The sequence below is a fragment of the Cygnus olor genome, chromosome 21 (genome assembly GCF_009769625.2).
Source record: "Cygnus olor isolate bCygOlo1 chromosome 21, bCygOlo1.pri.v2, whole genome shotgun sequence".
In the NCBI taxonomy this organism is placed as follows: Eukaryota; Metazoa; Chordata; class Aves; order Anseriformes; family Anatidae; genus Cygnus; species Cygnus olor.
The window spans coordinates 7,297,664-7,310,578 of record NC_049189.1 but is presented as its reverse complement, the minus strand read 5'-3'; the positions used below and the strand labels follow the sequence as shown (position 1 = coordinate 7,310,578).

Sequence of the window (12,915 nt, the reverse complement as noted above, 5' to 3'; positions counted from 1 at the left end):
CCCCCCCGAGCACCGGCTGAGGCGCACGGCGCCGCCTCACGGCCGCCATCCCGGGGGGGGGGGGGGCGAACCGGCGCCGGGAGCGGGCCCGCTCCGTCCGTCCTCGACCCCCACGCCCAGCCGGGGGCCCGCCCTCACCTCTCGATAACGGAGGCGAGCAGCTGCGGGAGCTCCTTCATCTCGAAGGCCGAGTAGGAGGCGGAGAGCAGCGGCCGCACCGCCACCTCCCAGCCCGGCTCCGCCGCGGGCCCGACGCCGCCGCCCGCCGCCATCTTGCCGCTGTGCTTGGCCCGGGGGGGGGCGTGGGGGGGGGGGCCGGAAGAGCCTCCCCGCCTCCCCCCCTCTGCGCAGCACAGGACGGGAAAGCGGGCACTGCGCAGGCGCGCGGCGCGCCCCCCCCCGGTTGGCGGACGAAAGGCGGCCCGAAGGTGGCCCACGCGCCTGCGCACTGCGTGAGTCAGCGCCTTTGGGGGCGGCGCGTGCGCGGTGAGCGCGGCGCGGGGAGGGGCTGCGGGGAGGGCGGGCTTTCGCTGAGGTAAAAGCGGCTGCGCACCAAGCACCAGACGTTTAAAAGTGGCAGAGAGCGGTGTTACAATAAATACGGAACGCGGAGAGACTTCGGATTCCTCCTTCCCCCCCGCCCCTCCAAGGCCCGATGAGGCAATTTCCCCCCCCGCATTCAGACAAGTGACCTTCACCTCACGAGCCCCCAGCCCCACCGCTGGCCTCCTCCACGCGGTTCCCACAGCTTGCGTTAAATTGCAGCCGGTGTCAGTCTGTGTCCTTCCCTCACCACGATCTCAGTCAGAAGAAGAGGTGAGCATCCACAGAACACACGCCTTTAGTATTATCTTCACTGAAAACAGGGATATAAGGGGAGTGCAGATTTTAGGGCTTTAACAGAGACTGCAGGGAGGTTTGGGAGTGTTTTTGTTTTTTTTTTATACAGTCACAACAGATTTCTGTCTCTTCACCATCTCTCTTCCATTTCTCCTCAGGAAGCATACCGTTTTGTTGTACAAGCAGCTTTTCCTTGTACATATCTTCCAGCAAAAACGCAAGATTAACAGTTACGTTCGTCATGGTCGCTCAGGATGGAATCTCTAACTGAACCCAGGGGCGATGCTGGGTCACAGATCATGAGCCAGCCCAGATTCCAGGTACCTTCTCCAGCCTCCTTCTCATCACCCACAGCCTTAGCGCCAGGCACGGTTCAACAGTTTCACCTGAGCTAGTCTCTTTGTGATCATAGTAGCAAAAACCAGCCCAAAGAGGACACTGCTTATCAGCACGTAGTCGTAGTCGTCTTTCAGGACATCAAACTGCTTTGACGGGTACACTCGGGTCTGGTAGATGTCCAGGCCATACGCAACAACCTAGAGAGACAACACTCTGAGCAGGTAGCACAGCATCCTGCAGAAAAGCATTTACATTTAAAAAACAAAAACAAAAAAACTAACCCACATCTACAGTTCTGATTAAAAGAAGAAATAATTAAGCAGTGAGCAGCTACATGGTCTGAAGTTACAGACCTGCTTGCCACAGGCTACCATACCACACTGCTCTCCCCACAAACTCCACAGCTCTACGTAGAAGTGTTTCCCTTGTACTCACCAAACAGGTAGACTCTAGACCAGAGGGGGCTGTATAAATCCCTCTTATTTGGGATACAGTTTGATTGTAGTTGATAAACCTCTCAGCATGGATCTGCACATCAGGGGAGTATGGAATCAAGTTCTCTTCTCTGAAAGGTATTTAAAGAGAAACGTATTTAAAGAGAAATCAAAACCTAACTAAACACAGCATTCAAAGGACATCACCTAATCATCACAAGCTAGTGAACTAAAATGGCAAAATCAGCAGCTTTTCCCCAGTGCAGATTCTTTTTTACTGTAAGACAAACCAAGCATGCCAGCTGGATCAGACTACACTGGAGCAGCCTTCTTCTAGAGTTCTAAAGTTTTTTTGTGTGGCAGTCTTAAAAACTTCAGCCCATTAGACAGCTGCTTCTTAGAGTGAAGACAACAGGCTTTTTGCTACTAGTAAGACCTGCTGTAATACAGACATATATTCTATTGTCACAGACTGGGAGCAAAGTAGCCTCACTTAAATTCATGCAAGAATTGCCCTTAGTCTGTCCAGGACAAATTGTCCTACTTCACACTATATTATACACAAAATCCATCACTATTCAGAGCTGTCCAGGAACAACCGTTATTGTGCCTTGCCTACCTGGTCTGCTCTGTAGGGATCTCTGGGCGACGAGGATCCAGCAGAGCCTTTGGAAGAGAGAGGATAGCCCCAGAGGGAAGCCCAACTGCACGTTAAAAGAAGTGCATCTTAAAAATGGTCATTTCTGACAGCATTTTCTAACGACTAATACAAACGCTCTTGTGGTGCGTATTCTAGCACTTGCCAGGACTCCAAAACAGCCCACAACAAGCAGGATCTTAGCCAGAGAACTTCATCTGAGCACAATGCCTGGCTTATGCAGGTAACACAAACACATTCAGAACAAAGCAGCACACACTTACTGAGCAAGTGACGGCTGGTGATGCCTCGCTCAGTGATGGTGGCTTCCATGGCACTGATAGCAGAGGGGAAGATATAAGATTGCTGGAGGACCTGAGGTAAAAGCGGGCGGTCCAGGGAGCTGAAGGCTGTGGCATTGTATTGCTCTGTCCCCTCATACAGCTCCAGCACAGTGAACTCATTCCGACGTGCTTTTGTGTTCCAGTACTGATACTGAAACGAGAGGGTTTTTAGGACTGCAGAGTATGTTGAGTCAACAGCAGGAAATCACAGAGGATGGTCCAAGCATCTTCTCCACATAGCTTTGTCAACTGGCCCTATCTCCTAAATAGGAAGGACAGAATATTACTCCTTACCACCACCCAGTTCTCCGAATGGACGATGTGGACAGGCCCCTTTGCTTTCTTCTGTACCGAAGAGTGGATGATTCTGCCTGTGACTCCATCAATCAGATATATTCCAATGAAAGTGCGCTCATGATGTGTATCCGTGCTCTCCGTCACCACAGCAAGCAGGTTTGGATTCAAGGACTATAGCAGCAGGAAAAGAAAAAACAAGGGAAGCCCTTGCTTTTAGTGCCACAGGCGACATGTTTATCAGCATTTCATCCAGGACTAGTCATTTAATAAACAAAGTATCCTAATCGCACAAATCCTGTGGAGAAACCAAGCAGCAATTTCCCCATCATCATGTTTGACTGATTTAATTCCTACAAGAAAAGATGTTATAAACAAAATCTGCATCAAAATTAGCATCACCTGCAGGAAGGTATGGATATTGATATATATATATATCTAGGAAAAAAATGTGGATATTGATACATATAGGAAAAAAGGCATCACAGGGCAAAGGTTTAATCTCAGCCTAGCGCCTACAAAAGGTGTTGAAATCTTCCAGTGAGCTAATGCATCAACAAAAAGTTCCTACAGCACCTTATAGAGAACACTGCGATCTCCCATCACACGGCCTTGTGAGTGCACATGCTCATTGGATCTCTTCCCTTTCACTGTTACTATCTTTTGTACTTCAGTGGGTATGAACACCTCCCAGATCTCCTCCGTTGTAAGGTCCTGCAAGGAAAAAAGCACAATGTAGGAGGTTTTATCTTGTCCTCAGAAACCATCTTCACCAGTAAGACAAAGGGAGCTTTCTCTGCTTCTAGATTTTAAAATTTGAGACACATTTAAAACCTAGAAGTCATAAGTCAGCTGAATTACTTCTATTCCACGCCAAGCTATATAAACCCATTGAAAAGATCTAGCATTATCCAGTAGACATTTAAGAAAGTAAAATCACTTAGATTGCAATACATCTCCCACACCTTTTTCAGCCTGAACCCAGACAGCTTGCCCTGCTCAGCATCCACGAGATAAAAGAAGATAGAATGGGCTATTTCTTCTAACTGACGAAGAACATTCTTAGTTGCTGGGAAAGCTGTAACCTGGAAAAACAAAGAAATTCAAACAGGTTAAAAATGAACTGAAAAACAAACAAAAGAAAAAACCACAGGCAGATTATTTGAAAAGTTTTCAACAGGACGAGGTCTGTCTCATCAGGATAACCTCCTATTTTTGTGTTAAATGCAACTCACGGAACCACAGAACTGTAGGGGTTGGAAGGGACCTCCAGAGATCACCGGGTCCAGGCCCCTGCCAAAGCAGGTTCCCTAGAGCAGGTTGCCCAGGGAGGCGTCCAGACGGGCCTTGAACATCTCCAGAGAAGGAGACCCCACAACCTCCCTGGGCAGCCTGTCCCAGTGCTCCGTCACCCTCACTGGGAAGAAGTTCTTTCGCATGTTGGGGCGGAACTTCCTGGACTCCATTTTGTGGCCGTTGCCCCTTGTCCTGTCCCCACAGAGCACTGAAAAGAGGTTGGCCAAATTCCTCTGTCTCCCACACTTCAGGTATTTATAAACATTGATAAGATCCCCCCTCAGTCTTCTTTTCTCCAGGCTGAACAGACCCAGGTCTCTCAGCCTCTCCTCACAGGGGAGATGCTCCAGGCCCCGTACCATCTTTGTGGCCCTCTGCTGGCCTCTTTCCAGGAGATCCCAGTCTTTTTTGTGCTGGGGAGCCCAGAACTGGACACAGGACTCCAGGTGAGGCCTGACCAGGGCAGAGTAGAGGGGGAGGATCACCTCCCTTGACCTGCTGGCCACGCTCCTTTTAATGCCTGCCGGGATCCCCTTGGCCTTCTTGGCCACCAGGGCACGCTGCTGGCTCATGGCCAACCCGTCGGCCACCAGGACCCCCAGGTCCTTCTCCGCAGAGCTCCACTCCAGCAGCTCATCCCCCAGCCTGTACTGACACATGCAGTTGTTCCTTCCCAGATGCAGGACTCTACACTTGCTTTTGTTAAACCTCATTTGGTTTCTTCCTGCCCAGCTCTCCAGCCCGCCCAGGTCTCCCTGAATGGCAGCACAGCCTTCTGGCGCGTCGGCCACCCCTCCCAGCTTTGTATCATCGGCGTACTTGCTGAGAGTGGACGCTATTCCCTCGTCAAGGTCGTCGATGAAGATGTTGAACAAGACCGGACCCAGCACCGACCCCTGGGGAGCACCGCTAGTCACAGGTCTCCAGCCGGACTCTGCGCCGCCAATCACCACCCTCTGAGCTCGGCCAGTCAGCCAGTTCTCAACCCACCTTACTGTCCACTCGTCTATCCCACACTTTCTCAGCTTTGCTAGCAGGATGTTGTGGGAGACAGTATCAAAAGCCCTGCTAAAGTCAAGGTAGATGACACCCGCTGCTCTCCCCCCATCTACCCAGCTGGTGATGCCATCATAGAAGGCTTTTCGAGGTTGGTTGAACACAATTTCCCCTTGGGGAATCCATGCTGACTACTCCTCATAACATTCTTCTCTTCCAATTGCTTGGAGATGGCATCCAGAACAAGCTGTTCCAACACCTTTCCAGGGACAGAACAGGTGAGACTGACTGGCCTGTAGTTTCCTGGAGCCTCCCTAAATATCTTTTTTTTGATTTTTTTTGAACTCAACATCTTTTTTTGTTTTGTTTTGCTCCAAAAGCGAGAGGAATCATTAGCCACAACATGAAGAAAACTGTCTGCAGGCAAAGCAATTTACCTTGTACTCATCATCGATCAGAAGCAGTACTTTAGCATAGTCTTGATCCATAATAGGCAGAAGCAAAGTCTGAAGAATCTGACGCTTCAAAACAGGGGGTGCTACTTGACTTCTCTTCCCAAAGATAGGGTTAAAGACATACAGAAAGCTCATTTTGGTTTCCTAAAAAAGATGCAAAACTTTAAGTCAGACAAAAGAGGTGGTTTTCTACCTGTTACCTGCCAGCACTGACTATTCCATCCAAGTATTCTGCCCGGACACTGTGTATACCACTGAAGTGATTTCTCTATCGAAACCACATTGTGAGGGATAGAGGAAAGCGACTCACCTTGTCCTTAACAAGCAAGGTGCATTGCGGAGGGTGGGGGAAATGGGCTGTTGTTCTTTGAACCATCAGCTTAAAAGAGGCACCCGGTCTCACATTCCTGAGGTACTGCTTCCACAAGATGGTGCCAGAACTGCTTTCAATCCCAAAAAGCTGAGCAGAGAGACACAGTAAAACCAAAGTTAATAAGAACGCACCTCTCACGTTCAAGTACTGCATCCTTATTCCAGGTATGACAAGGAAAAAGTTTCAGTCCCTATCCAAAGCTACCACAAAACACTCTGCACATCTCCTCAAGACATTCTACTCAAGCACAGGCAGAAACGGGAGAAATTCAGTGCTGAGACTCTAAACTTCAATCCAGAATCAGGTTCTTACCCTGACTTCCTCACCTTTCCCGAAGCGGTGACCATCACCATCATTTTCTGGAGGTTGAACTCATCTCTGGCTAAATTGTCGATGTTAATCTCATTTTTAATCTGACTCCGGGGTTTCCTGGCATCGTAAAACATTTTCCAAAGATGGGCAGTCCAGGCTTGCAGAAGGATAAGCTGGGAGGACAACCGCTTCAGAAACATCCCCAGCAAACCATCTGCAAATAGACCAATGGTGATAACAAGGGGAAAAAGGTTACATCCCACTCCACAACTACCAATCTTGAACAGTAGAAAAACCACAGCCATGCACAAACCTAGGGCAACCGTTTGCCTCTGCCTTCCCATGCAGAAAAGCAGAGTTATAGTTATCATTTGTGACAGACCTTCTAGCATTTACCAACCTTCTTGCCACTAGTGTAGTTCATTCCCAAAGACATTCTCACCAACTGAAAGCAAACCTTCCTGCACAGTAGATAATCTCTTCCGTAATATTCCTTCTTTCTTGCTGGCAGGCTTGCAGCAAGTGCCCTCCTAAAGCTAACCCACCTACAAGGTCAGTATCTCCCTCTGCACTCATCACTTAGAGCGACAAAAACACTTGTAGTTAAAAAATACTTAATTCTACCCAATTAGGGTTTATACTTCGCTACTTGAAAGGAGCAAAACCAGCAGACTTCACGTATATTTCACCACTGGGAAAGCAAGCAGAAAGGAGATCAAGTTCCACTAGAAGGCATTAGTCAGAAGGATTAGACAAGGATTAGACAACACTGCATGCAGTCTGAGGTTACCTTGAATGGCTGCATCCAGGACAGCAAGAAAAACAAAACAAAGCAAAAACAAAAGCTATTGCAAAGGAGTCTTCCAGAAAAGGGCACTATAAGAGGATCAAAGGGAAATGTTTAAGGGAGATGGCCAAAATCCCTCCTACTGCTGCCGACTATTTTTGACTCTAAGAATGTAATACATTCACCTGCTCTGCCTTTGGCACTGAACTTTAACGTTTAAACAAATATGGGTTTATTTCTGCTCACTTGAATTGCCAGGAGTAGAAATCTCAATCTCAACTCTCAGCTCAGATGAAAAAGAAAACATTTGTTCAGGGAGAAAAAATAAACTCATGCGTAATCTCATTAAGTCTATGGCTTACCTGCTTTCTTTCCAAACTCTCCCTCCAACTCAGCCTGTGCACCTGTGAGAGGTAGATCCACCATCTCCAAGCTCACCACTTCTGCCAGTGACTCCTCTCTACTCCATAAAACTTTTCCTGGTAAGAAATATGAGTAGGATATTGGAAAAAAATCAAAATAAAGTAAGAGCATACCACATATCTGTGCTATGCCTAGTTGCATTAGCTGGTGTTGCTCATAAAGCCCTTTTCATCTTAATCTCTGAGAAAACACTTCTGGAGGAAAAATCATTGCTTGGTATAGAAATATCTTCCTGGTGCTTCAAATGCAAATCATTGTTCTTCATTAAATGCAAAATAGAATATATCTAATAAAACACACTTTGCTTTTTCACGGGAAGACCAATACATTACGCAACCGGAGCCACTATTGGAAAAAAAAAACAAAGCACAAGAACACTAAAACCAATTTAATGTTTTAAAAGGGTTGCAATCTGTAAAGCTTATTCAAAATATAAAATATTTAATATTAAGTATGAACTTAGAGATGCCTTTTAACCCCTATAATATTCATGTCACCGAAACGGACTTTCAACCCTTTGTCCAAATTAGCATTTCTGCCATGAGGATTTTTCCTGAAGAAACTTTGAGGAAACTTTACAACACAGCTTAGGCTCTCACCCTACATTAAGATTTTTGAAATCTGAAATAAATAAATAAAAATAAAAATCCAAAGACACAGAACAGTTTCCTATGAAAGATGTGAAAGGGGGTGAAAGATGATGCAAGCCTCCAGTATCTTTCAGGAGATATAGTTTCAGGGGATATAGCTCAAGAGATTTCAATTCATTTTGGCAGTTTCCAAAGAACGCATTCATAAGATACAAGAACTGGGTGCTACAGCACTGGAATCTTCTTGTCCTACAACAAGAAGGTATACACTGGTAAAAAAAACAGACCAGGTTAGCTGTTTGTGCCAATTACCTGGCTGCTGAAGGAACATTAGCATGTGGTCTTCTGTTTGCACCAATGCTCGATAGCCCACAGAGTCATCCTTCTTCAGGAAAACTTGGATATATAGCTGGAAAAAAAAAAAAAAAAAAGGCAAGCAAAACAGTAATAATCACATCACCTGCTTGGACAAAAGCAAAATCTCAGGCCTTTGAGGTGAAATAAGCAAACAGTACAATTGCACACAGTAATCCTTTGCTTTCACAGAACACCTTGCATCTCATCTGGACAGCTCTACAAATCCTGCCGAATCAGGGTATGAAGGATATCACAAGTCTCATAAATCACAGGATTGAAGTAATCTCTCCCTGCTCACCTGCTCTGGTTTGGCACCGTTATGCTCCAGATTAAAGGTAATTGTGGTATCCAACAATCTTTGTCCAGTTTCAACCAGGTAGAGATTAATATTGTAGGTTTGATTGGAACAGGTTAAGGATTCCTGTAATATCATGCAAAAAAAATGCTGAGTTAAACTTAAATGCCACGCCAAATTCTGCACAAGAATTTCATGTTGAGCAAGAACTATGGCTTCAAGATGGTTTTGCGTTATTTATGTGGAACTGGTACAACACCCTTTACATTTTGCTCCAACAAGGAAGAAAAGGGACTGTCAAGTACTTCTGTTCTTGGGAACAACCTGCCTTATACCTGTTTCTGGGAATCCTCCAGAGTATTTCCTGCATGAAGGTCATCAGAATTTCCAGGTTTCTGAAATGAGGATGAGAAGAGGTAACGTGGCTCGAGTCCCCAGTGAAAGAATAAAAATAAAATAAAATGTTTTTTGAGTGCCTGACAAGTCTCAGCTTGACTCTGAAATCAGGCAGGAGATAGTTCTGATAAAGTTCACATCAGTAAAGTAGACTTCTAGGTTACACACAAACTCCCTAGCCAAAGCCAAAAAAAAAACAGGCTGTACACAGGACCGCATGCCTCACCAAGCCAGAGATAGCCTTAGCTGAATGTAATCAAGATCTGCTTGCATTAGCATTGACATCCTATGTCCAAGAAGATAATTAAATCTTGCTCTCTCAAGTTGCTTGTCATCCCTTGGCCTGTGAAGGAAAACACTTCCACCCCCGAGGAATGTCCACGCTACGGAGCTCTGCTAGCTACTTAGTACCAGCAAATTGCACCAACCAGTTCACTCCTGCAGGTCAGCACAGCAGCCACAGTCTTCTCTCCAGTTGTTGCAAAGCTCACCAGAGCTGCCTGAGGAAAAAAAAAAAAAAAGCAGCAGAAAGTCACAAAACAAACAAGAAAAACCCCAAACCTCAACAAAAACTACCAATGAAACAAATTAAGCCAGAGCAGAATTAACAACAGATGAGTCAATTTTTAAATTGTATTGTTTCACCAAAAAAAAGTCTCTAAAGCTGAAAATACTCCTCAGAGGGATCGCATAGATACACACATCTCTCCATCCACCTCAAACCCAGGAAGCTATCTCAATGCTGACAGTTACCAGCAACCGAGTATAACAAAACCCACGTTTGGAAACATTTCAGTTGATACTATAAGTGAAATCAAATGGTTTTCAGATGTTGCAGCAGAGAACGCAATTGAAAAAAAAGAAACTCAGCAGCTTGTTAAAAACATTTAGCACAGGGGTGTTTGTTTTAAACAATTTTAAGCTGTAATCAGCCCTCTCAGTTAAATGCTCCTTTTTTAGTTACCTGTTGGAAGTCTCGAAGGTGGCTGAGCAGCCCATGTTTGTACTGCAGCAGAGAGAAGTGGGTAGGAGACAACTGCAAGAAGAACTGAGTCCGTGAAGCATTGATTAGATTGGGTTGAGTAGCCAATACCCTGGGCTGGAAGCCATCAGCAAACTCCAGGTCAAGTGACTGTGGAAAGGAGACAAGCGTATGTTCTCATGAAAACTTTTCCTTCAGTGAAACTAATAGCTTCCTTTTATCAGCAGCAATACACGCTTTATGAAAAAGTTACATCAGGAAAGAAAAAAAAGAGAGAAAAAGCAAGGAGGCCTGGGTTACTCTTGAAGCAAAGCTCTGGAGACATCAACCCAGAAGTACTGATTTAGACACAATACAGTTTTCTCTCCTCTCCCTCAACTTCTGGACCATGCTCCCCCCAACACACACCTCTTCAGTCATTCTGCAGTTTGAGAGTAGAACTGCTGGACTCCCAGGCTCAGTCAGGCCCCAGATTAGTCGGCCAATGAATTGTGTACAGTCCTCTCTCAGCACTGCTCACCTGCAGCGGGATCTGCTTCATCTCCTGCTCTGTCTCCAAGGAGCAAACGTAAAGAGAATGCGTATCCACGTCTGTGCACACCAGCACTGCCTCCCCCACCACGCCGCATGCTGCGTTTAAGCTCTTCAGCCACGGGGCTGCTACTCTGGCCTGCCAATCGAGATATGAATAGATGAAGATGTCAACGGCATAAAAGCCTTCAAAGAAAACTTGGCCACAGCCAAAGATATTTAAGATAGAATTATTTTTGCACATGACCCTGAGATAAACTGTCTATCAGGCTGTGATTTCCAAAATGGTCTTGACTAGCAACTACAAGGACAATTAAGATTGCTTTCAGGGTGTTCAATGATGAAACCCATTTCTTGGCCAGTAGGCAATGCCATGGTGAAAAGAAGTTTAACTGCATCACACTAACAATTAATTACTCTGCACAACACGTTTATTAACATCAAGCTCAACGTTTTGGATCCATGATCAAGCATTACCTGTTCTGTGATTTCTCCATCTTCTACACTGAACGTTAAAATATTCAAGTGGCTCTGGGGAACGATTCCAAGCACATGGATCACTCCTGTCCCATGGGAATATAACAGCTGGTACCGAGTACTCTCACTGCAAGAGAAGCAGTGGCGATGAAGCACCACTTTCTCATGTTATCGTTTCCAGAACCATAAGACAAGTACAGCATCCTTTCATCCCCAAGGCAACAGAGTCTCTATCAGAAGTTCACGCTTCTACTGAAAATACATTCTCACCTTTCTGGCAAGTGTTCTACCCATTTCAGGTGCCCATTGGACAGGTAGTGAAGGGAGATAGCTGCCTTCTTCAGGACTGCCACGTACTTCACCGTGTCCTGTAACCCCACCAAACTAGCTGTCTGGAAACTAAACACAAGTCAGAGACAATAAATTAGCAAGTTATCTTCAGGACAAAAATCACCCTATTTGAACACCCTCTTCAAATATTTAAAACCTATCTTGAACTACAACTTAGAAGGCACTTTAACTATCCTTGCTGATTTTGAGCGAGATCATTTAGCTGGAATCTAAATAGCCCAATGCAAACATGTTTAACATTGTATATGGGAAGAAAACACCTATGAAAAAAAAAATGCATCTTTTCCTACAACTGGTTAGCTAAGACACAAAAACAGCATTAAATTTAACTAATTGTGCGTTGCTATAGAATTTATCCAGACGTTATTTTGGAAACCTCACATCCAATATATCCCCATAACACAAATCCAAAGTAAGAGACCCGTTTCCTCCTTTCCAGGCCACCATGACAAAGCAAAGAACACAGTTCAAACACAAGTCCTACCTGCCAGTGTCCAGTGACGTCTCCCAGTTCAACCCTCCAATGTTGGTCTCCCACGAACGCAGAATGCGCCCAGCATTGGACACAGTGATTGCATCTGCTCAGGAAACAAACACAAAATTTACGTCCACCACAACTCCACAAGGCGAGGAGCGCCGGCAAGCCTAGCAGTTCAACACACGGCTGAGGTCCTGTTTTAAGGACAATCGCTCACACCTGCTCCTTCTCCTTACCCTGCCCGTGGATCAGCATCGCGTCTATCGCTCCTTCGGGGGTTCCTTTGTCTACGTGGCGCCACACTGAAAGAAACACGGTTAAATGAGAACGAGATTCACTCCCCAAGGGCGTTCGGCTGTTGTTATTTTTAAAGCCAGGCTTTTCACGGCAAAAAGCTCCCGCAGGGCGCAGCCTGCTTGCCCTAAGGAAGCGGCTGAAGCTCCTCAGCCCAGCAGGGCAGCACCCGGCTCAGCACCGCGCTGCCCTCACCGCCCCCCCCCCGCCACGCCGGTCGCCCTCCGGCCCCCGGGGCCCCACTTCGCTCACGGATTTCGCCGTTCCTGGAGCTGAGCGCGGCCACGACGTTCTGCTGGGTGGCTGCCAGGAGCTTCTTGGAGCCCTGCGCGGCCTCCAGGGAGGCGAACTTCAGCTTCCCCACGTACTGCTGCCTCCTGCAGGGACAGGGGACGCGGCCCGTGAGGTGGGCCGGGGGCGGAGCGACCCGGGGGGCAACCACCCCCCACCCCCCCGGCGCTCACCAGTCGAATTTCCCCACTTGGTCCTCGTAGACGGCGGCCGCCAGCGGCACCAGCAGCGCCAGGAGGAGGAGGAGGAGGAGCGGCGGCCACGGCCCCGCCGCCATAGCAGCAGCCCGCCGAGCTCCCGGCGTGCCCCGCCGCAGGAAGCCGGGGCTTTAAAACCTCCCCGG

The 12,915-nt window shown here is 47.0% G+C and overlaps 2 protein-coding genes across 8 annotated transcripts in view; both read right to left on the bottom strand.

Moving 5' to 3' along the window:
* Positions 1–301, bottom strand: part of UBR4 (ubiquitin protein ligase E3 component n-recognin 4) — a 78,007-nt gene extending 77,706 nt beyond the window's left edge. For 4 of the 6 annotated variants that reach the window (XM_040533957.1, XM_040533958.1, XM_040533960.1 and 1 more), the window contains exon 1: positions 139–300. In XM_040533957.1, coding sequence (XP_040389891.1) covers positions 139–272 — 134 coding nt within the window. In that variant the 5' untranslated portion in view covers positions 273–300. Of the gene's footprint in view, positions 1–138 lie in introns of all 6 variants that reach the window. The other 2 variants (XM_040533955.1, XM_040533956.1) reach the window with 1 other exon arrangement.
* Positions 302–825: 524 nt separating this feature from the next.
* EMC1 (ER membrane protein complex subunit 1) lies at positions 826–12,890 on the bottom strand. Of its 2 annotated transcripts, XM_040533962.1 has the most exons (24): positions 12,746–12,890; positions 12,534–12,658; positions 12,224–12,289; positions 11,994–12,087; positions 11,429–11,557; positions 11,159–11,285; positions 10,671–10,820; positions 10,133–10,300; positions 9,597–9,668; positions 9,108–9,167; positions 8,776–8,898; positions 8,433–8,529; positions 7,470–7,586; positions 7,111–7,119; positions 6,335–6,534; positions 5,946–6,095; positions 5,618–5,779; positions 3,854–3,973; positions 3,465–3,602; positions 2,889–3,062; positions 2,535–2,745; positions 2,233–2,317; positions 1,615–1,744; positions 826–1,376 (listed from the first exon to the last, which is right to left on the bottom strand). In XM_040533962.1, the coding sequence occupies exons 1-24, from the start codon at positions 12,847–12,849 to the stop codon at positions 1,197–1,199; spliced, it is 2,991 nt and encodes a 996-aa protein (XP_040389896.1). In that variant the 5' UTR covers positions 12,850–12,890; the 3' UTR covers positions 826–1,196. The 2 variants fall into 2 exon arrangements, with proteins under 2 accessions (XP_040389896.1, XP_040389897.1); XM_040533963.1 differs by lacking the exon at positions 7,111–7,119.
* Between the last annotated feature and the right edge of the window lie 25 nt (positions 12,891–12,915).

What these genes read in the sequence shown, in the direction of transcription:
- EMC1 (XM_040533962.1), bottom strand. Translation starts at nt 12,849, where the DNA reads ATGGCGGCGGGGCCGTGGCCGCCGCTCCTCCTCCTCCTCCTCCTGGCG. An exon ending in TGACCTGCAGGAGTGAACTG is followed by an intron (nt 9,168 to 9,596) that starts GTTGGTGCAATT and finishes TCCTCATTTCAG; the next exon opens with AAACCTGGAAATTCTGATGA. An exon ending in GTCTAGAGTCTACCTGTTTG is followed by an intron (nt 1,377 to 1,614) that starts GTGAGTACAAGG and finishes TTGTCTCTCTAG; the next exon opens with GTTGTTGCGTATGGCCTGGA.